The sequence below is a fragment of the Phalacrocorax carbo genome, chromosome 32 (assembly GCF_963921805.1).
Source record: "Phalacrocorax carbo chromosome 32, bPhaCar2.1, whole genome shotgun sequence".
In the NCBI taxonomy this organism is placed as follows: Eukaryota; Metazoa; Chordata; class Aves; order Suliformes; family Phalacrocoracidae; genus Phalacrocorax; species Phalacrocorax carbo.
In genome coordinates, this window is record NC_087544.1 from 553,315 (window position 1) to 574,820 (window position 21,506).

A 21,506-nucleotide genomic window follows, 5' to 3' on the forward strand; every position below is an offset into this window, starting at 1 on the left:
TTCAGCTTCTCCCTGCCCTGGCCCCGCCGGGCCTCCCTGCCCCCCCCAGGTGGGACCCCGAAACCCCCGGGACCCCCAGCACCCCCCATCCCCCTCCCAGGGGACGCCCCCCCCCCGGACGTCCCCAAATCCCCCCTGACCCCCCCCGAACTCCCAATCCCCGCCCCCACCAAGGGACCCAGACATCTGGGACCCCCCCCCACCTCTCCCAGGACCCCCAACGCCCCCCCCAGGGGACCCAGAGTTTCAAGACACCCCCCCCTAAAACCCCCAATCCCCGCCCCCCCCCGAGGGACCCAGACATCTGGGACCTCGACCCCCCCCCATCCCCCCCAGGGGTCCCAGGTGTCCGGGACCCGCAGGACGCCCCCACCCCCCCACGCCCGCATCCCCTCACCCCCGGGGGACCCAGTGCTTGGGATCCCCCACCCCCCCAGCCCCCCCTCAGCCCCCCGGGGGACCCAGTGCTTGGGACCGCCAGCCCCCCAGCCCCCCCTCAGCCCCCCGGGGGACCCAGTGCTTGGGATCCCCCACCCCCCCAGCCCCCCGGGGGACCCAGTGCTTGGACCCCCAGCCCCCCCCCAGCCCCCCGGGGGACCCAGTGCTTGGGACCGCCAGCCCCCCAGCCCCCCCTCAGCCCCCCGGGGGACCCAGTGCTTGGGATCCCCCACCCCCCCAGCCCCCCCTCAGCCTCCCGGGGGACCCAGTGCTTGGGACCCCAGCCCCCCCCCAGCCCCCCGGGGGACCCAGTGCTTGGGATCCCCCACCCCCCCAGCCCCCCGGGGGACCCAGTGCTTGGGACCCCCAGCCCCCCCCCAGCCCCCCGGGGGACCCAGTGCTTGGGACCGCCAGCCCCCCAGCCCCCCCTCAGCCCCCCGGGGGACCCAGTGCTTGGGATCCCCCACCCCCCCAGCCCCCCTCAGCCTCCCGGGGGACCCAGTGCTTGGGACCCCCAGCCCCCCCCCAGCCCCCCGGGGGACCCAGTGCTTGGGATCCACCACCCCCCCAGCCCCCCGGGGGACCCAGTGCTTGGGACCCCCCCCAGCCCCCCTCCCAGCCCCCCAGGGGACCCAGGCGTCCGGGCCCCTCACGCCCCCCGCCCCCCCCCAGAGACCCCCCCGGAGCTGCAGGAGGTGGAGGACGGAGTCCTTCGACATCCACCTATAGTGGGGTAACGGGGGGGGGCTCGGGTGGGGCCGGGGGGTGGGGGCCCCCTCGGGTGGGGTCGGGGTGTGGGGGGGGGCCCCTCGGGTTGGGTCGGGGTGTGGGGGGGCCCCTCGGGTTGGGTCGGGGTGTGGGGTCCCCTCGGGTGGGGGTTGGGATGTGGGGGGCCCCTCGGGTGGGGTCGGGGTGTGGGGGGTCCCCTCGGGTGGGGGGCTGGGATGTGGGGGGTCCCATCGGGTGGGATCGGGGTGTGGGGTCCCTCGGGTGGGGGTTGGGATGTGGGGGGCCCCTCGGGTGGGGTCGGGGTGTGGGGGGGCCCCTCGGGTGGGGTCGGGGTGTGGGGTCCCCTCGGGTGGGGGTTGGGATGTGGGGGGTCCCCTCGGGTGGGGGGCCGGATGTGGGGGGCCCCTCGGGTGGGGTCGGGGTGTGGGGGCCCCTCGGGTGGGGGTTGGGATATGGGGGGCCACTCGGGTGGGGGGCTGGGATGTGGGGGGCCTTTCGGGTGGCGGTTGGGATGTGGGGGGGCCCCTCGGGTTGGGTCGGGGTGTGGGGGGCCCCTCGGGTGGGGGGCTGGGATGTGGGGGGTCCCCTCGGGTGGCGGTTGGGATATGGGGGTCCCCTCGGGTGGGGTCGGGATGTGGGGGGCCCCTCGGGTGGGGTCGGGGTGTGGGGGGCCCCTCGGGTGGGGGTTGGGATATGGGGGGCCCCTCGGGTGGGGTCGGGATGTGGGGGGCCCCTCGGGTGGCGGTTGGGATATGGGGGGCCCCTCGGGTGGGGGTCCGGCCGCGGGATCACGCCCCCCCCCCTTTCCGCAGGGTCCCCTGGGGGTCCGGCTCTCCTTGACCCCGCCTGACCCCGGGACCCCCCGGCACGGGGGGGTGGGGGGGCTCCCGGACGCCTGGGTCCCCTCTGGAGCGGGGAGTGACGGGGGGGGCCCGGACCTGGCTCCCCCGGGGGGGGGCAGTGCTTGTGCCGTGGGAATAAAGGCTGTGTCCGTCTGTCCGTCTGCTCGTGGCGCCCCGGACGCCTGGGTCCCCCCGCGGGGGAGGGGGGCGCTCGGACCCCCGTGGGGAGGCCGGGGGGGGGGCTCGGAGGGGGGGGGTCTGGGGGGTCTGGCACTGGTTATACTGGGGGGGTCCGTGGGGGTCCCGATGGGGCCCCCTGTGGGGTGTCTGTGCGGCTGCTGTGGGGTGTCCGTGGGGCAGGTGTGACACCTCCGTGGGGCAGCCGTGGGGCTCCCGTGGGGTATCCGTGGGGCAGCCGTGACACCCCCGTGGGGCAGCCGTGGGGCTCCCGTGGGGTAGCCGTGGGCAGCTGTGGGATGTCCATGGGGCAGCCGTGGGGCAGCCATGGGATGTCCGTGGGGCAGCTGTGGCGTGTCCGTGGGGCAGCCGTGGGGCAGCCGTGGGGTGTCCGTGGGGCTCCCGTGGGGCAGCTGTGGGGTGTCCGTGGGGCTCCCGTGGGGCAGCCGTGGGGCAGCCGTGGGGCAGCCGTGACACCCCCGTGGGGCTCCCGTGGGGCGCTGCCCGGCTGGCGCCAGCCCCCTGCCCCCCCCAGGGCCGCGGCCGGGGCGGGGGGCGGGGGTGGGGGAGGGGCGGGGGGAGGGGCGGGGGCGCGCGGGGCCGGTGCCGTGCGCGTGCCCGCGGCGGGCGGGAGCTGCGGGACTGCGGGAGCGGCGGGGCCGGGGCCGGGGCCGGGGACGCCGCCCCGGGCAGGTACCGGGGGGCGGGGGGGGGCGGGATGCGGGGGGGGGGCGGGATTGGGGCGCCCGGGGTGGGGGGGGGCGCTGGGTGGGGACCGGGGGGTGCGGGGGGGGGGGGATGTTGGGGGGGGGAGCGCGGGATTGGGGCGCTGGGGGGGGCGCCGGGGGGGGGATATTGGGGGGATGTGCGGGATTGGGGTGCTGGGGGGTGCAGGATTGGGGTGCTGGGGGGGGTGCAGGATTGGGGGTGCAGGGTGGGGGGTGCAGGATGGGGGTGCAGGATTGGGGTGCTGGGGGGGTGCAGGATTGGGGGTGCAGGGTGCTGGGGGGTGCAGGATTGGGGTGCAGGGTGGGGGGTGCAGGATGGGGGTGCAGGATTGGGGTGCTGGGTGGGGGGTGCAGGATGGGGGATGCAGGGTGGGGGTGCAGGATTGGGGGTGCAGGATTGGGGGTGCAGGGTGGGGGTGCTGGGTGGGGGATGCAGGGTGGGGGGTGCAGGATTGGGGGGGTGCAGGGTGGGGGGTGCAGGATTGGGGTGCAGGGTGGGGGTGCTGGGTGGGGGATGCAGGTTGGGGGGTGCAGGGTGGGGGTGCAGCGTTGGGGTGCTGGGGGGGGGAAGTGGGGTACCAGCGATGAGGGTGCAGGGTGGGGTGGGGGTCCAGGACGGGGGATGCAGGATGGGGGGTGCCGGGGGGGGGCAGGATGAGGCCCCAGGTTTGGGGGGGCAGGACTGGGTGTACCGGGGGGGGTCACATCCTTCCCCCCCATCACCGTGAGGGATCCGGGGGGGCCCTGCGGAGGCGGGGGGGGCTCCCCCATCCCGGGCGGGGGGGGGGGGGCCGCATCCTGCCCCTCCCCGGGGCTTTGGGCGACGCGTCCTCCTCTACGTGCTGGGGGGGGGCCGCATCCACCCCCCCCATCATTGCAGGGGTCTGGGGGGGGCACGTGCAGCCCCCCCGACATTGCAGGGGTCTGGGGGGGGGGCAACCCTGCCCCCCCCCCATTGCGGGGGTCTGGGTGGGACACGTGCAGCCCCCCCCCCATTGCAGGGGTCTGGGGGCCCCATTCTGCCCCCTCCCTCATTGCAGGGGCCGGCGGGGGGGGTCGTGCCCGCCCCCCCCCCCCCGCCCCCCCCCCCGCGGGGGTCCATCCTGCCCCACTGCGGGGTCTGGGGGGGGCCGCGTCCAGCCCCGCCCTCGCCGGGGCCCCCCCGGGGGCGCAGGGCCCGGGCGTGCGACGCACACGCGTGTGCGCGGGGTCTGTCGGGCCCGGACCCCCACGGGCGCGGCGTCGCCCGGGGCGGGAGGGCGCACACGCGCGTGCAGGCGTGTGCGTGTGCACGCGCGTGTGCAGGCGGGCGCGCGCGTGTGTCGGTGCACGCGAGTGTGCCCGCAGGGTGTGGGCAGCCGCAGGCGTGTGCGCCAGCGTGCAAAGGTGGGGTGCAGGTGGGGGGGGGGGGGCACGCGCAGAACCGGGGTGCACACGCGTGTGCGTGTGTGTGCACGCGCAGCACCCGGGTGCACGTGAGGGTGCGTGTGTGTGCGGGGGGGGGGGCGGGGTTGGGGGGGGGGGGGGCGCATGCTGCATTGGGGTGCACGTGAGCGTGCAAGGGGCGTGCGTGCAAAGCTGGGGCGCGCGTGAGTGTGTGCACGCAAGGCTGGGGTGCACGTGTGTGCACGCGTGTTTGGGGGGGGGTGTTTGTGCCAAACTGGGGGTGCACGTGAGTGTGCACATGCGAAACTCGGGGGGGGTGTGGCCGGGGGGGGGCTTGTGCGAGCCGGGGTGCACGTGTGTGTGTGCGGGGAGAGGGGGGGGGGGCCGGGGTGCACGTGTGCGTGCAAAACGGGTGCACGACGGGTGTGAGGCATGGGGGGGGCGGGGGTGTGTGCGCGCACACGTGTGTGCAGGCGTGCAGAGGCGTGTGCAGGCCCCGCGTGCACGTGTGCCTCGGTGTGTGTGCGGGGGGGGCGCACATGCGTGTGCAAGGACACGCGCGTGTGTGTACGTGGGGGTGCGGGGTGCACGCGCGTGTGCGAGGCTGTGTTTGGGGGGGGGGTGGAGCCCCCGGACGCCTGGGTCCCCTCCGGGGGGGGGTGGGGGGGTGCCCCAGCGCCCGGGTCCCCTGGAGCCCCCCCCTCCCCCCAAAGGCCTTCTCCTCCCGGTGACCTTCAGGCGCCCGCGGGAGTCACGGGGGTCCCCGGCGTCTGGGTGCCCCCCACCCCTCCCCTGCCCCCCCCCCCGGTGGGACCCCGGCGTCCGGTGCCCCCCTCCCCCCCCCCGGCAGCAGAATCAATAATTAATTAATTAACTCGGAGGGTGGGGGCAGGGTGCACCGAGGACACCTGGGGGGGTGGGGGGCGCCCGGACGCCTGGGTCCCCCCACCCCGGGTGGGGAGGGGCGGGGGGGGGCTATGGTGGGGGTCCCCCCCAGACACCTGGGTCCCCTTGGGGGGGGGGCAGGGGGTCTCTGGGGGTCCCCCCCCGGACGCCTGGGTCCCCTGGGGCTGGGGGCGGGGTGGTGTGTTGGCATGGGGTGGGGGGGGTCGTTGCTGTCAATCCTGCTCCCCCCCCCCCCCGCAGGTGCAGCAGTTAATGTGATTGGCTAATTATGCGGTGCATGTTAATGAGCCCCGTTACCCAATGGGGGGGGGCGCCACTGGCAGGGTTATAAATAACCTGGGGCCTCATTTGCATGATGCCAGATCCCGGGTTGCCGCGGTGACCGGCATCGCCCCCCCCCCCCCACCCCCCCGCCACTGGGGTTAATTAACGGGGCTGATAACGAGGCGGGGGGGGTTGGGCGAGGCCTGGGTCCTCTCCAGGGCTGGGGGCGACGGGGGGGTCCCCCGGACGCCTGCGTCCCCTCTGACGCTCTCTCTCCTCCCCCCCCCCCACCCCAGGTGCCCACCGGACCCCCCAGCCATGCTGTAGCCCCCCCCCAGGGGCCACCCATGCGGTTGTGAGAGGACGGGGGTGGCCGGGCCCCCCAGGGCCCCCCCAGGGCCCCCCAACCCGCTGCGGAGCCACCCTAGGCGCCATGACCCGCCCGGACGCCGAGGGCCGCCCAGGTCCCAAGGGCCGCCTAGAGACTAAGGCCACCGAGGGCTCCGTGGCCACCGAGGGCTCCGTGGCCAACCGAGTCTTCGTTGCGGCCAACCGAGTCTTCGTGGCCATCCTGGGCTCCCAGGACCACCTAGAGACTAAGGCCCACCTGGCCCTCATGGCCAACCAGGCCTTCGTGGCCAACCGAGGCTCCCAGGACCACCTAGAGACTAAGGCCCGCCAGGCCTTCGTGGCCAACCAGGCCTTCGTGGCCAACCAGGCCTTCGTGGCCAACCGAGGCTCCCAGGACCACCTAGAGACTAAGGCCCGCCAGGCCCTCATGGCCAACCAGGCCTTTGTGGCCAACCAGGCCTTCGTGGCCAACCAAGGCTCCCGGGACCACCTCGGGACCACCGTCCGTGACGGCTCCGTGGCCCGGTTAGAGCTGAAGGCCTGCCAAGGCGCCCCGGCCAACCAAGGCTCCGAGGACCCTCTAGAGCCCAAGGTCAGCCGAGGCCCAACAGCCTGCCCAGACGTGAAGGGCCGCGGCGGCGCGACGGCCAACCCGGGCTCCGAGACGCCTCTGGAGGCCCAGGTCCGCCAAAGCCCCGAGGCCCCTTCGGAGCCGCAGCTCCACGACAGCACGGCGGCCGACCCGGGCTCCGCCGCCCATCGGGAGACCAAGGTCAACCAAGGCCCCGTGGCCCGGCTGCTTCCCGGGGACCCACGAGACTCCGCGGCCTGCCAAGCCTCCGAGGACCACCTAGAGGTCAAGGTCAACCAAAGCCCCACGGCCCGTTTGGAGACCAAGGTCAGCCAAGGCCCCGCGGCCCGTCTAGACTCGAAGGTCCGCCGAGACTCTGCGGCCGACCGGGCCCCGCCGCCCCGGCCGCGCCGCCGTGTCCCCCTGGGCGCCCACCTGGGCTTGGTGCTGCTGGCCTGGGGGTCCCTGCTGCCCCACGGGGCCTCGGGGGCGGCGCTGGAGTTCGGGGGCGCGCCGGGCCAGTGGGCGCGCTACGGGCGGTGGGCGCCGGGGGCCGGCGGCCAGCTGAGCTTCAGCTTGAAGACCAACGTCTCCCGCGCGTTGCTGCTCTACCTGGACGACGGCGGCAACTGTGACTTCTTGGAGCTGCTGGTGGCCGAGGGGCGCCTGCGCCTTCGCTTCGCCATCGCCTGCGCCGAACCCGCCACGGTGCAGCCGCCGGCGGCGGTGAGCGACGGCCGTTGGCACATGGTGCTCCTCACCCGTAACGCCCGCGAAACCGCCTTGGCCGTGGACGGGGAGGCGCGGGCGGCCGCCGTCCGCTCCAAGCGGGCCGAGATGGCGGTGGCCAGCGACCTCTTCGTAGGCGGGATCCCGCCCGACGTCCGCCTCTCGGCCCTGACCCTCAGCACCGTCAAGTACGAGGCGCCCTTCCGGGGCTGGTTGGCCAACCTCAAGGTCGGGGACGCGCCGGCGGCGCTGTTGGGCGCCCAGGGGGTGCGGGGCGAGGGGGAGGAGCGTTGCGCCCGTCACCCGCCCTGCGCCCACGGCGGCCGCTGCACCCTGCGCCGCGGAGAGCCCCGCTGCGACTGCGCCGGCACCGGCTACCGCGGGCCCTTCTGCGCCGAAGGTGAGGGCGGCGGGGGGCGGCGGGGGGCGGGGGGGGGCGGCGGGGGGCGGGCGCGGTGCCGCCTTGTGTCTTTGCGCCCTTGGGTTTCTCCAGTTCCTCCTGGCGTTGTGTGACCTCCTGGTGTCGCGCGTCCTCATGTCTTTGTGTCCCCTTGGCGCTGGGCGTCTTCATGGCCTTGGATGTCTTGATGTTGGGCGTCTTCATGGCGTTGGGCATCTTCATGGTGCTGGGCGTCTTCATGGCGTTGGATATCTTGATGTTGGGCATCTTCATGGCGTTGGGCACCTTCATGGCATTGGGCGTCTTCATGGCGTTGGGCGTCTTCATGGCGTTGGGCGTCTTCATGGTGTTGGATGTCTTGATGTTGGGCATCTTCATGGCGTTGGGCACCTTCATGGCATTGGGCGTCTTCATGGCGTTGCGTCTTCATGGTCCTCCATGTCTTTGTGTCTTCCTGGTGTCGCACGTCCTCGTGTCTTTCCGCGCCCTTGTGGTTCTCCATCCCTTTATGTCCCCCTGCTGTCGCGTGTCCTCTTGGCGTTGGGCGTCTTCGTGACATCGGACACCATCATGGCGTCGCGTCTTTGTGTTCCTCCCTGTCTTTGTGACCTCCTCGTGTTGCACGTCCTCGTGTCTGTGCATGTCCTTGTGTGTCCATCTCCTTGTGTCCTCCGGTCTCGGGTCCTCTTGGCGTTGGACGTCTTCGTGGTCCTCCATGGCTTTGTGTCCTCGTGTCGTTGCACGCCCTCGTGTCGTTGCACACCCTCGTGTTGTTGCACGCCCTTGTGTTTCTCCATCTCTTTGTGTCCCCCTGGCGTTGTGTGTCCTTGTGTCTTCGTGCGCTCCTGGCGTCGGACGCCTTTGTGTTTCTTCATGTCTTGTGTCCTCGTGTCTTTGCACCACGTCCTCGTGCCCCTGCGTTCTCGTGCTTCCCCATGTCGCCGTGTCCCCTTGGCGTCGCACGGCCTCGTGTCTGCACGTCTGTCCTGGCGTCGAGCGTCTCCGCTCTTGGGATTCTCCGTGTCCTCGTGTCCGCGCCCTCGTGTCCGTGCACGCCCTCGTGTTTCTCCACCTCTCCGTGTCCTGGTGTCACGTGTCCTCGTGCCCCCCCGCGTCCTCGTGCCCCCCCGCGTCCTCGTGCCCCCCCGCGTCCTCGTGCCCTCGCAGCCTCGCACGCCCCCGCCTCCCTCCACCCCCCCGCACCCCCTCGTCTTCGCACGCCCTCGTGCCCCTTGCACGTCCTCGTGCAAGGTGGGTGGGTTGGGGTCCTCTTGGGGTTCCCCCTGCTCGGCGGGGGAGGGGAGATGGGGGGTCTGGGGGACCCCCAGCCCCACAGCGGGGTCACCGCACGCCCTCGTGCCCTCGCACGACCCCACGCCCTTGCACGCCCTCGTGCGAGGCACCGGGGCCCGGGTGACCCCCGGGGCGGGGGCGGGGGGGTGCCCCGGACGCCCGGGCCCCTCGTGCGAGACGACACCCCCTCGTGCGAGACACCCCCTCGCACACGTCCCCGCCGGTGACAACCGGAGGCGTCGCCGTGGCAACGGCATCCTCCCAGGCCCGTTGCCAGGGCGACGGTTGCCGGGGCTGCGGGGCCGGGGCCGGGTTGCCATGGCGACGCCGGGGCTGGGTGACCCGTTGCCAAGGCCGGTTGCCATGGCGACGCCCGGGCCGCCTGTCGCCCTGGCGACGGTTGCCGGGGCGCGGCGCCGCGGGGATGTTTTTCCACCGGCCGCGTCCTTGAGGGGGGACGGGGCCGGGGCCGGGGGGGCTGGGGGGCGCGCGGGCCCCGGGGGGGCTGCGGGGGGCTGGGGGGGGGCCCATGGGGTGCGGGGTCCCTGTGGGGTGCCCCATAGGGTGTGGGGCGCCCCATAGGGTGCGGGGTCCCTGTGGTTTGCCCCATAGGGTGTGGGGTGCAGTGCCCATAGGGTGTGGGGTCCCTGTGGGGTGCAGGCAGGGTCCATATGGGATGCGCCGTGGGGTGCAGGGTCCCTGTGGGGTGCCCCATAGAGTGTGGGGTGCCCCATAGGGTGCGGGGTCCCTGTGGGGTGCCCCATGGGGTGCAGGGTCTGTGTGGGGTGCAGGCAGGGTCCCTGTGGTTTGCCCCATAGGGTGTGGGGCGCCCCATAGGGTGCGGGGTCCCTGTGGGGTCCCCCATAGGGTGCGGGGTGCCCCATAGGGTGCGGAGTCCCTGTGGGGTGCCCCATGGGGTGCAGGGTCCCTGTGGGGTGCCCCATAGAGTGTGGGGTGCCCCATAGGGTGTGGGGTCCCTGTGGGGTGCACTATGGGGTGCAGAAGTCCCTGTGGTTTGCCCCACAGGGTGTGGGGTGCAGTGCCCATAGGGTGTGGGGTCCCTGTGGGGTGCAGGCAGGGTCCATATGGGATGCACCGTGGGGTGCAGGGTCCCTGTGGGGTGCCCCATAGAGTGTGGGGTGCCCCATAGGGTGTGGGGTCCCTGTGGGGTGCAGGCAGGGTCCATATGGGATGTGCCGTGGGGTGCAGGGTCCCTGTGGGGTGTGGGGTCTGTGTGGGGTGCAGGCAGGGTTCTGTGGGACAAAGTGTCCCGGTGGGGTGCTATGGGGTGCCCCATAGGGTGTTGGGGCCCTATGGGGTGCAGGCAGGGTGCTGTGGGGTGCAGGGTCCCTGTGGGGTGCTATGGGGTGCCCCATAGGGTGTGGGGTCCCTGTGGGGTGCAGGCAGGGTCCATATGGAGTGCAGGGTCCCTGTGGCGTGCACTATGGGGTACAGGTTCCCTGTGGGGTGCAGGCAGGGTGCTGTGGGGTGCCCCATAGGCTGTGGGGTCCCGGTCGGGTGCAGGCAGGGTCCCTATGGGGTGCAGAGGTCCCTGTGGGGTGCCCCATAGGTCGTGGGGTCCCTGTGGGGTGCAGGGTCCCCATGGGGTGCCTGTGGGGTGCTGGGGGGTGCGCCATGGGGTGCACAGTGCCCTGGGGGGGCGCTGTGGGGCGCTGTGGGGTGCACCGTGGGGCACATTGTGGGGCGCATGGGCTCTGTGGGGTTCCGTGGGGTGCGGTGGGGCTCCCTGGGTGGGGGGCTCGGGCAGCTCCCGCAGCACGCCGTGGGGCGTGCAATGGGGCGTGCAAACCCCCCCGCGCCACGCACCGCATGCCACCGTGCGACACGATCGTGGTGCAAGGCCCCGCCTCGCACCCCGCCCCCCCCCCGCCTCCCAAGGTCAACCCAAGGTCGCGGGGACCCCCGGGGTGGGGGTGGTGTCACCGGGGCCACGCACGAGGACACGGGGGGCACGAGGGGCCCGTCACTAACGCTCTCCCCTTCCCCCCCCCCCCCGCTCGCGCCCCCGGGACCCCCAGAGGAAGAACCTGCGGTGGAAGGTGAGTCGGGGGCGTGCGAGGCCGGGGGGGGGGCGGGGGGGCGTGCAAGGTTCGGGGCTTGTGCAAAGCCCAGCATCACGCTCGGAGCTGGCGGGTTTTGCACGGGGGGGGGTGTGGGGTGGGGGGGGTGTGAATGGCTCGGCAGTCGTGCAAGGGGGCGTGCGAAGGGCAGGATGCGTGCTCGCGCGCGGAGCAGGGGCTCGTGCACAGCTCGAGGGCTCGTGCGAAGCTCGGCACGTGCTTGTGCACAGGGCGGGGTTCACACGCGGCCCCGGGGTTGGCGAGGCGCGTGCGAGGCTCAGGAGCGTGCAAAGCTCGGTGCTTGTGCAAGGCCTGGTGCTGGTGCGAAGCTCGAGCACGTGCAAAGGGCGGCGCTCGTGCAAGCCTCTGCGCGTGCAAAGCTTGGCGGACGTGCAAGGCCCGGGGCTCGTGCAAGGCTCGTGCAAGGCTCGTGCAAGGCGCCGCGCGCGCCGACCTCCCCGCACGCGCCCGCGGCCGCGTCACCCGCCGCGCCCCCCTCGGCATGACGTCACCCCCGGGCAGCCCAATAGGACGGCGGCATGCGAACGGGGAGGCGGGGCGGCCGGCTCGACGAACCGGGGGCGGGGATAGGCAAATGAGAGGGGCGCCGACAGCCAATGGGGAGGAGGCGTCAGGCCGCGGGGGCTCGGGTGGCCTCTAGCCCCGCCCACCCGCGAGGGGCGGGGCCGTGCGGGGCGCGGGAAGGGCACGAGGGGCGCGCGCGAAAGGGGGGGGGGGGGGGCGCGCGTGTCGCACGAGGCCCCACCGGCCGCTCTGCCGCCCCCCCCCCCCAAGGGCCGCCGGGTCCCCCCGGGGGTGGGGGCGGGGTCCCCGCGCGAGGGCCCGCCCCGCCCCCCCCCCGTGTCTCCATCCCCTCCCCCACCCGGCTTTTCCCCCCCAACAACAACAACAAAAAACATATATTAAAAAAAGGGGGGAAAAACCCGCGGGAAGGCGGCGGGGGGGGGAGGGGCGGCGCTGCCCGGGCGCGGCCCCTCCCCCCCCCCCCGCCTCTCCCCGCGCCCGTGTCCGTGTCCCGCCCCCCCCCCGCCCCCCCCCCCCGGCATCTCCCGATGCCGTCACAAGTTAAAGCGCTTTAAGTTGTGACGGGGCCCGCGTGACGCCTCTTCTCTCCCCCCCCCCCCCCCCCCCCCCCGCTGCGGGCGCCTGCGCTGCCCCCGCCCCCGCGGCTGCTCCTGCTGCCTCTCGTCGCTCCCCCCCCCCCCCCCCCCCCCCGCTCCCCCTGCCCTGGTTTTCATTTTCGCTCTTCGTTTTCTTTAACCGTTTCTCGTTGTCACGTTCTTTCGCCTTTTCTCCTCGCTTTGGGGTTTTCACCCTTCCGCCCCCTCCCCTCCCCCCCACCCCGACCCGCCCGTCGGCCTCGCGTGCCGCTGCCGCCGATTTCCCCCGTTTCCCCCCATTTCCCCCCTTTTTCCCCCGTTTCCCCCCTTTTTCCCCCATTTCCCCCCTTTTTCCCCCGTTTCCCCCCTTTTTCCCCCATTTCCCCCCTTTTTCCCCCATTTCCCCCCTTTCTCCCCCATTTCCCTCCTTTTTTCTCCCCCGTTTCCCCCCTTTTTCCCCCCTTTTCCCCCCGTTTCCCCCCTTTTTCCCCCCTTTTTCCCCCATTTCCCTCCTTTTTCCCCCATTTCCCTCCTTTTTCCCCCATTTCCCCCCTTTTTCCCCCGTTTCCCCCCTTTTTCCCCCATTTCCCTCCTTTTTCCCCCGTTTCCCTCCTTTTTCCCCCATTTCCCCCCTTTTTCCCCCGTTTCCCCCCTTTTTCCCCCATTTCCCTCCTTTTTCCCCCGTTTCCCCCCTTTTTCTCCCATTTCCCTCCTTTTTCCCCCATTTCCCTCCTTTTTCCCCCATTTCCCCCCTTTTTCCCCCGTTTCCCCCCTTTTTCCCCCATTTCCCCCCTTTTTCCCCCGTTTCCCTCCTTTTTTCTCCCCCGTTTCCCTCCTTTTTTCTCCCCCATTTCCTCCCTTTTTTCTCCCCCATTTCCTCCCTTTTTTCCCCCATTTCCTCCCTTTTTTCTCCCCCATTTCCTCCCTTTTTTCTCCCCCATTTCCTCCCTTTTCTCCCCCATTTCCTCCCTTTTCCCCCCATTTCCTCCCTTTTTCCCTATTTCCCCTCTTTTCCCCCCATTTCCCCCTTCCCCACCCCCCCCCTTTCCCATCCCCCCGTATTTCGGGTCTTGGCGTCGTTTCCCCTTTTTCCTTCTTTCTCAATTTTTGGACCCTTTCGGTGCTTTTGTCCCTTTTCTGGGCTTCTTTGCTTTTTTAATCTTTTTTTGACTTTCAAATTTTTGCACTTTTTTGCATTTTTAAAACTTTTCCTTGTTTCCTTTTTTTGCCTTTTCCTTTTCCTTTTTTCCCCTTTTTTTCTTTTTTTGCCCTTTTTCCCCTCTTTTTAATTTTTTTTCCCTCTTCCCCCCCCACCCACCCCCCCCGCTTCATTTTTCTTTCCACTTTCATGACTTTTTTGGGTCTTTTAAATTCACTTTTCAACCATTTGGGCTTTTCTTGTTCCTTTGAGCCGCTTTCCCCCGCTTGCCCCTCCCCCGCTCCTCCCTCCCGGCGCTTTCGCTTTCGCTCATCACTTTCTCCCCCGCCCCCTCTCACCACTTTCGCTTTCTCCCCCGCCCCCTCTCACCACTTTCGCTTTCTCCCCGTCACTCTCCCTTTCTCCCGCCACTTTCGCTTTCCGTTGTTGCTTTGCTTTGGCTCCGCCCCCCCAAGGTCCCGCCCACCTGCGAGTCACCGGCCAAGGTAATGACGCGCCCCTCCCCCCGCGTGCCGCCGTCGGGCCCCCCCCCGCCCCCCCATCATCATCACCACCGTCATCATCATCATCATCATCCCTCCCCTCCCCCCACATCATGTCTGTGGCTCGTGCGACACGGGGGGGGAGGGGCGGCCTCGCACGGGGACGGGGGGAGGGGGGAAGGGGGAGGGGCAGCTCCTAGCACGGGCACGGGGTGGGGGGGAGGAGTGTGCAAGTGCCCCTCCCCCCATTACGGGGATACCCGGGGCAGCACGTGGGGGCACGACCCCTCGCACGCGCTCGTGCAAGGGCGGGTCATGCCAGCCGTGCCCCTCCCCCCCTGACGCCCGCCCCTCCCCCCAGGGCCTGCCGAGGTCGCCGAGGGGGGGCCCGGCCGCGGCGCCGGCGAGATCCAGCAAGGGGGCAAAGGTCAGTGCCCGCGCGACCCCCCTCCCCCCGGGCCCCTGGGAGCCCCGTTCCCAGGCCCCCGTTCCCAGGCCCCCGTTCCCAGGCCCCGTTCCAAGGCCCCCCGTTCCCAGACCCCCGTTCCAAGGCCCCCGTTCCCAGGCCCCGTTCCAAGGCCCCGTTCCCAGGCCCCCGTTCCAAGGCCCCCGTTCCCAGGCCCCCGTTCCCAGGCCCCCGTTCCAAGGCCCCGTTCCCAGGCCCCCGTTCCCAGGCCCCCGTTCCCAGGCCCCCGTTCCAAGGCCCCGTTCCCAGGCCCCCGTTCCCAGGCCCCCGTTCCCAGGCCCCCGTTCCCAGACCCCCGTTCCCAGGCCCCCGTTCCCAGGCCCCGTTCCCAGGCCCCGTTCCCAGGCCCCCGTTCCAAGGCCCCGTTCCCAGGCCCCCGTTCCAAGGCCCCCGTTCCCAGGCCCCCGTTCCCAGGCCCCCGTTCCCAGGCCCCCGTTCCCAGGCCCCGTTCCCAGGCCCCCGTTCCCAGGCCCCCGTTCCAAGGTCCCCGTTCCCAGGCCCCCGTTCCCAGGCCCCCGTTCCAAGGCCCCGTTCCCAGGCCCCCGTTCCCAGGCCCCCGTTCCCAGGCCCCCGTTCCCAGGCCCCGTTCCAAGGCCCCGTTCCCAGGCCCCCGTTCCCAGGCCCCCGTTCCCAGGCCCCCGTTCCCAGGCCCCCGTTCCAAGGCCCTGTTCCCAGGCCCCGTTCCAAGGCCCCGTTCCCAGGCCCCCGTTCCCAGGCCCCCGTTCCCAGGCCCCGTTCCCAGGCCCCCGTTCCCAGGCCCCCGTTCCAAGGCCCCGTTCCAAGGCCCCGTTCCCAGGCCCCCGTTCCAAGGCCCCCGTTCCCAGGCCCCGTTCCCAGGCCCCCGTTCCCAGGTCCCCGTTCCCAGACCCCCGTTCCCAGGCCCCCGTTCCAAGGCCCCCGTTCCCAGGCCCCGTTCCCAGGCCCCCGTTCCCAGGCCCCCGTTCCCAGGCCCCGTTCCCAGGTCCCCGTTCCCAGGCCCCCGTTCCCAGACCCCCGTTCCCAGGCCCCCGTTCCCAGGCCCCCGTTCCCAGGCCCCGTTCCCAGGCCCCCGTTCCCAGGCCCCCGTTCCCAGACCCCCGTTCCCAGACCCCCGTTCCAAGGCCCCCGTTCCCAGGCCCCCGTTCCCAGGCCCCCGTTCCCAGGCCCCCCGTTCCCAGGCCCCCGTTCCCAGGCCCCGTTCCCAGGCCCCCGTTCCCAGGCCCCCGTTCCCAGGCCCCCCTTCCCAGGCCCCCGTTCCCAGGCCCCCCGTTCCCAGGCCCCCCTTCCCAGGCCCCCGTTCCCAGGCCCCCGTTCCCAGGCCCCCGTTCCCAGGCCCCGTTCCCAGGCCCCCGTTCCCAGGCCCCCGTTCCCAGGCCCCCGTTCCCAGGCCCCGTTCCCAGGCCCCCGTTCCCAGGCCCCCCGTTCCCAGGCCCCCGTTCCCAGGCCCCCGTTCCCAGGCCCCGTTCCCAGGCCCCCGTTCCAAGGCCCCGTTCCAAGGCCCCGTTCCAAGGCCCCGTTCCCAGGCCCCCGTTCCCAGGCCCCGTTCCCAGGCCCCCGTTCCCAGGCCCCCGTTCCCAGACCCCCGTTCCCAGACCCCCGTTCCCAGGCCCCCGTTCCCAGGCCCCCGTTCCCAGGCCCCCGTTCCCAGACCCCCGTTCCCAGGCCCCGTTCCAAGGCCCCCGTTCCCAGGCCCCCCTTCCCAGGCCCCCGTTCCCAGGCCCCCCGTTCCCAGGCCCCCGTTCCCAGGCCCCGTTCCCAGGCCCCCGTTCCCAGGCCCCCGTTCCCAGGCCCCGTTCCCAGGCCCCCGTTCCCAGGCCCCCCGTTCCCAGGCCCCCGTTCCCAGGCCCCCGTTCCCAGGCCCCGTTCCCAGGCCCCCGTTCCAAGGCCCCGTTCCAAGGCCCCGTTCCAAGGCCCCGTTCCCAGGCCCCGTTCCCAGGCCCCCGTTCCCAGGCCCCCGTTCCAAGGCCCCGTTCCAAGGCCCCGTTCCCAGGCCCCCCGTTCCCAGGCCCCGTTCCCAGGCCCCCCGTTCCCAGGCCCCCCGTTCCCAGGCCCCCGTTCCCAGGCCCCCGTTCCCAGACCCCCGTTCCCAGGCCCCCGTTCCCAGGCCCCCCGTTCCCAGGCCCCCGTTCCCAGGCCCCCGTTCCCAGGCCCCGTTCCCAGACCCCCGTTCCCAGGCCCCCGTTCCCAGACCCCCGTTCCCAGGCCCCCGTTCCCAGGCCCCCCGTTCCCAGGCCCCCGTTCCCAGGCCCCCGTTCCCAGGCCCCGTTCCCAGGCCCCCCGTTCCCAGGCCCCCGTTCCCAGGCCCCGTTCCCAGGCCCCCGTTCCAAGGCCCCGTTCCAAGGCCCCGTTCCCAGGCCCCCCGTTCCCAGGCCCCGTTCCCAGGCCCCCGTTCCCAGGCCCCCCGTTCCCAGGCCCCCGTTCCCAGGCCCCCGTTCCCAGGCCCCCCGTTCCCAGGCCCCCGTTCCCAGGCCCCCGTTCCCAGGCCCCGTTCCCAGGCCCCGTTCCCAGGCCCCCGTTCCAAGGCCCGTACTGAGGTCTCCCCTCCGTGTCCCTGCCCTCCCCCCATCCCACGGCCCCCCGCGCCCCCCGCCGCCTGCTGACGCCCATCTCCCACAGGCCGCGAGGAGTACGTGGCCACCTTCAAAGGCAACGAGTTCTTCTGCTATGACCTGTCGCACAACCCGATCCAGAGCAGCACGGACGAGCTGACGCTGTCGTTCCGCACGCTGCAGCGCAACGGGCTGCTGCTGCACACGGGCAAGTCGGCCGACTACGTCAACCTGTCGCTCAAGAGCGGCGCCGTCTGGCTCGTCATCAACCTGGGCTCCGGCGCCTTCGAGGCGCTCGTCGAGCCCGTCAACGGCAAGTTCAACGACAACGACTGGCACGACATCCGTGTCACCCGCAACCTGCGACAGGTAGGGAGACCGGGGCGGGGGGCGCCGGGGCGGGGGGAGCGAGACCGGGGCACTGGGTGGCATGGTGGTACCCATCGGGGAGCACTGAGGTGCCTTGGCCATCTACCCAACTGGGCACACTGGGGTGCCTTGGCCATCTACCCAACTGGGAGCACTGGGGTGCCTTGGCCATCTACCCATCTGGGAGCACTGGGCGCCTTGGCCATTTACCCAACTGGGAGCACTGGGCTCCTTGGCCATCTACCCAACTGGGAGCACTGGGGTGCCTTGGCCATCTACCCAACTGGGAGCACTGGGCTCCTTGGCCATCTACCCATCTGGGAGCACTGGGCGCCTTGGCCATTTACCCAACTGGGAGCACTGGGCTCCTTGGCCATCTACCCAACTGGGAGCACTGGGGTGCCTTGGCCATCTACCCAACTGGGAGCACTGGGCTCCTTGGCCATCTACCCATCTGGGAGCACTGGGCGCCTTGGCCATCTACCCAACTGGGAGCACTGGGGTGCCTTGGCCATCTACCCAACTGGGCACACTGGGGTGCCTTGGCCAACTACCCAACTGGGCACACTGGGGTGCCTTGGCCATCTACCCAACTGGGAGCACTGGGGTGCCTTGGCCATCTACCCAACTGGGAGCACTGGGCTCCTTGGCCATCTACCCAACTGGGCACACTGGGGTGCCTTGGCCAACTACCCAACTGGGCACACTGGGGTGCCTTGGCCATCTACCCAACTGGGAGCACTGGGCTCCTTGGCCAACTACCCAACTGGGCACACTGGGATGCCTTGGCCAGCTACCCAACTGGGAGCACTGGGCTCCTTGGCCATCTACCCAACTGGGCACACTGGGGTGCCTTGGCCAACTACCCATCTGGGAGCACTGGACGCCTTGGCCATCTACCCAGCTGGGAGCACTGGGCGCCTTGGCCAACTACCCAACTGGGCACACTGGGGTGCCTTGGCCATCTACCCAACTGGGAGTACTGGGCTCCTTGGCCATCTACCCATCTGGGAGCACTGGGCGCCTTGGCCATCTACCCAACTGGGAGCACTGGGGTGCCTTGGCCGACTACCCAACTGGGAGCACTGGGAGCACTGGGCAGCCTGGTTGGCTACCCAACTGGGAGCACTGGGAGCACTGAGTATTCTGGTCCTATAACCAACTGGGAGGACTGGGTGCTTTGGTCCAGTACCCAACTGGGAGCACTGGTGGCACTGGGCACCCTGATCAGCTCCCCAACTGGGAGCAGTGAGTGCCTTGGCCAACTACACAACTGGAAGCACTGGGAGCACTGGGTATCGTGGTCAGCAACTCAACTGGGAGCAGTGGGTGCCTTGGTCCTGGACCCAACTGGGAGCAGTGGGTGCCTTGGGCCTGGACCCAACTGGGAGCAGTGGGTGCCTTGGTCCTGGACCCAGCTGGGAGCACTGAGAGCACTGGGAGCACTGGGTGCTGGGGTCGGCAGTCCCGCTGCGGGAGCACTGGGCCACTGGAGCCACGCCCCAACTGGGAGCACTGGTTCCTTGGCCCCTCCCCGGACTGGGAGCAGTGGGATCACCCATTTCCCGCCTCCAACTGGGCTCCCCGGACCCCCGGGTCCCCCCAGCTGCCCCACGGGGTGCCGGGTGGGGGGTGGCTGTCGGGTGGGTGGGGGGGGGGGTGGGCGGGGTGTCGGGTGGGTGGGGGGAGGCGTGCCGGCGCCCCGCCCCCTCTAACGACTCTCCTTCTCTCCCCAAAGGTGGGCGCAGCCCCTCCCCCGCCCTCCCCCCCCCCCCTGTGTGTGCGCGTGCCACTAACACGCTTCCCGCCGGGGGCCCCCCCCCCACTAACCTCCCCGCCCCCCGACTAATCCTGGGGGGGCCCCACGCCCCCCAAGCCCCCCGCACCCCCCCGCGCCCCCCCGCGCCCCCCCCGGCGCGGCGGATCGTGTCACGTGTGTGTGTTCTGTCCCCCGCGGCCCCGGCGCCAGCACGCAGGGATCGGACACGCTATGGTAAACAAACTGCATTACCTGGTAGTTATCACTCTAATTGTTACTCCTTGGCTTCGCCCTGGGCCCCCCTCCCCCAGACCCACCTCTCGGGGCGAATTCCTGCCGTTTGGGGCAACTTCAGGCCACCCGCCCCACCCCGCGCGGCCGAGCCTCGGCTCCGCGACGCCGAAAAACCAGCTGGTTCCCGCCAAAGCCCTTCCCGGGCGGGGCCGGGGGATGCTGGCTGCTGGGGGCGATGTTGGCCCCACCCCCCGCCGTTTTGGGGTGAATTACTGGGATTTGGGGTGTTTGATACCCGCCCGCTGCAGGCGACACGCCTCGGCTCCCCCATGCTGAAAACAGCCACTTTCCCCCCCAAAAAAGCGCCTCCGGGGGCAGGGAGGGATGTTTTTCCCCAAGGGGGAGACGTGGGGTCCCAAGCGCCACCTTTTGGGGTGAATTTTTGGGATTTTGGACAATTTTATACCACCCACCCCGCCGAGCGGCCGAGCCTCGGCTCCACGAGGCCAAAAAATCAGCGTGTTTCCCCCCAAAATCCTTCCTGGGTGAGGGCGGGATTTTTTCTCCTGGGGGCGATGTTGCCCCCTCCCCACCTGCCATTTTGGGGTGAATCACTGGGATTTGGGGTATTCGATACCCGCCCGCTGCAGGCGACACGCCTCGGCTCCCCCATGCTGAAAACAGCCACTTTCCCCCCCAAAAAAGCGCCTCCGGGGGCAGGGAGGGATGTTTTTCCCCAAGGGGGAGACGTGGGGTCCCAAGCGCCACCTTTTGGGGTGAAATTTGGGGATTTTGGGCAGTTTTGTACCACCCACCCCCCATGCGGCCGAGCCTCGGCGCCCTGATGCCAAAACCAGCCGTTTTGCCCCCAAATCCTGCCCAAAGGGAGCTGTTTTTTCCCTGGAGGGGTGCTGTGGGGTCCCAAGACCTGCTTTTTGGGGTGATTTTGGGGGATTTGGGGCGATTTTATCCCCCCACCCCCCATACGCAGCCAGGCCTTTGCTCCCCAGTGCCAAACCCAGCCAGTTTCTCCCCAAAAACCCCGCCCGGGCCCAAGGAGGGGGGGCTGTTTTTCCATGGGGGGGTTGATGCGAGGTCCCAAACCCCACATTTTGGGGCAATTTCTTGGCATTTTGGCCCGTTTGCCGCCCCCTCCCCTCGCAGGCAGCCAGGCCTCGGCTCCCCGATCCCAAAACCAGCCGGTTTCCCCCCAAAAACCACCCGGGCTCGGGGAGGGGGGTGGGTGCTGGGGGGGTGGGTGTGACATTTTTTGGGGCGCCCCCTCCCCGAATCGAGGACGGAAACGGCGTTTTCAGGACCAGCCCGTGGGCAGCTGCCGCCCCCTCCCCCGCGCAGGCAGCGGGGCCCCCCCGCCCCCCCCGGCCCCCGGGATCGGGCCCCGCTGCCTGCGCCGCAGCCCCCGCAGCCCCCGCAGCCCCCGCACGGCCCCGCACGGCCCCGCACGGCCCCGCACGGCCCCGCACGGCTCACTAACACTGTGTCCCCCCCGCCTTCCGACCCCTCCGACCCCCCCCGACCCCTCCCCCCCGACCCCGACCCCTCCTCCCCCCCCACCCATGGGTGCTGCTGGCGGAGCACCGGGGCCGGCACCGCTGCGGGGGGGGGCTGGTGTGCGGGGGGGGGGTTGTGCGTGTGTGCACGGGGGTGCGTTGGTGCAAGACATGTGCAGAGTGTGTGTGTGCAAGGTCCTTGCAGGGTGTGCGTGCGTGCACGGGTGTGTGTTGGTGCAAGGCTGGTGCAGGAGGGTGTGCAAGGTCTGTGCAAGCTGTGCGTGCATGCACGGGTGTGTGTTGGTGCAAGGCTGGTGCAGGGCGTGTGCAAGGTCTGTGCAAGCTGTGCGTGCGTGCACGGGTGTGTGTTGGTGCAAGACTTGTGCAGGGCATGTGCAAGGTCTGTGCAAGCTGCGCGTGCGTGCACGGGTGTGTGTTGGTGCAAGGCTTGTGCAGGGCATGTGCAAGGTCTGTGCAAGCTGCGCGTGCATGCACGGGTGTGTGTTGGTGCAAGGCTTGTGCAGGGCGTGTGCAAGGTCTGTGCAAGCTGTGCGTGCGTGCACGGGTGTGTGTTGGTGCAAGGCTGGTGCAGGAGGGTGTGCAAGGTCTGTGCAAGCTGCGCGTGCGTGCACGGGTGTGTGTCGGTGCAAGGCTGGTGCAGGAGGGTGTGCAAGGTCTGTGCAAGCTGTGCGTGCGTGCACGGGTGTGTGTCGGCGCAAGGCTGGTGCAGGAGGGTGTGCAAGGTCTGTGCAAGCTGTGTGTGCGTGCACAGGTGTGTGTTGGTGCAAGGCTTGTGCAGGGCGTGTGCAAGGTCTGTGCAAGCTGTGCGTGTGTGCACGGGGGTGTGTTGGTGCAAGATCTGTGCAGGAGGGTGTGTATAAGTGCACGGGTGTGTGTTGGTGCGAGGTGCAGGATGGGTGTGCGCGTGTGCACAGGCGTGTGCAGTCGTGCGAGGGCCACACTGGCCCGTGCAAGCGTGTGC

General features: G+C 71.0%; 1 protein-coding gene across 1 annotated transcript in view; it reads left to right on the forward strand.

Moving 5' to 3' along the window:
* The first annotated feature begins 2,810 nt into the window (after positions 1-2,810).
* LOC135310295 (neurexin-2-like) overlaps positions 2,811-21,506 on the forward strand; it is a 70,165-nt gene continuing 51,469 nt past the window's right edge. Inside the window, 7 exon segments of the mRNA XM_064437527.1 lie at positions 2,811-2,879; positions 5,767-7,521; positions 10,854-10,874; positions 13,631-13,660; positions 14,019-14,084; positions 16,719-17,020; positions 18,990-19,013. Coding sequence (XP_064293597.1) covers positions 5,904-7,521; positions 10,854-10,874; positions 13,631-13,660; positions 14,019-14,084; positions 16,719-17,020; positions 18,990-19,013 — 2,061 coding nt within the window. The 5' untranslated portion in view covers positions 2,811-2,879; positions 5,767-5,903.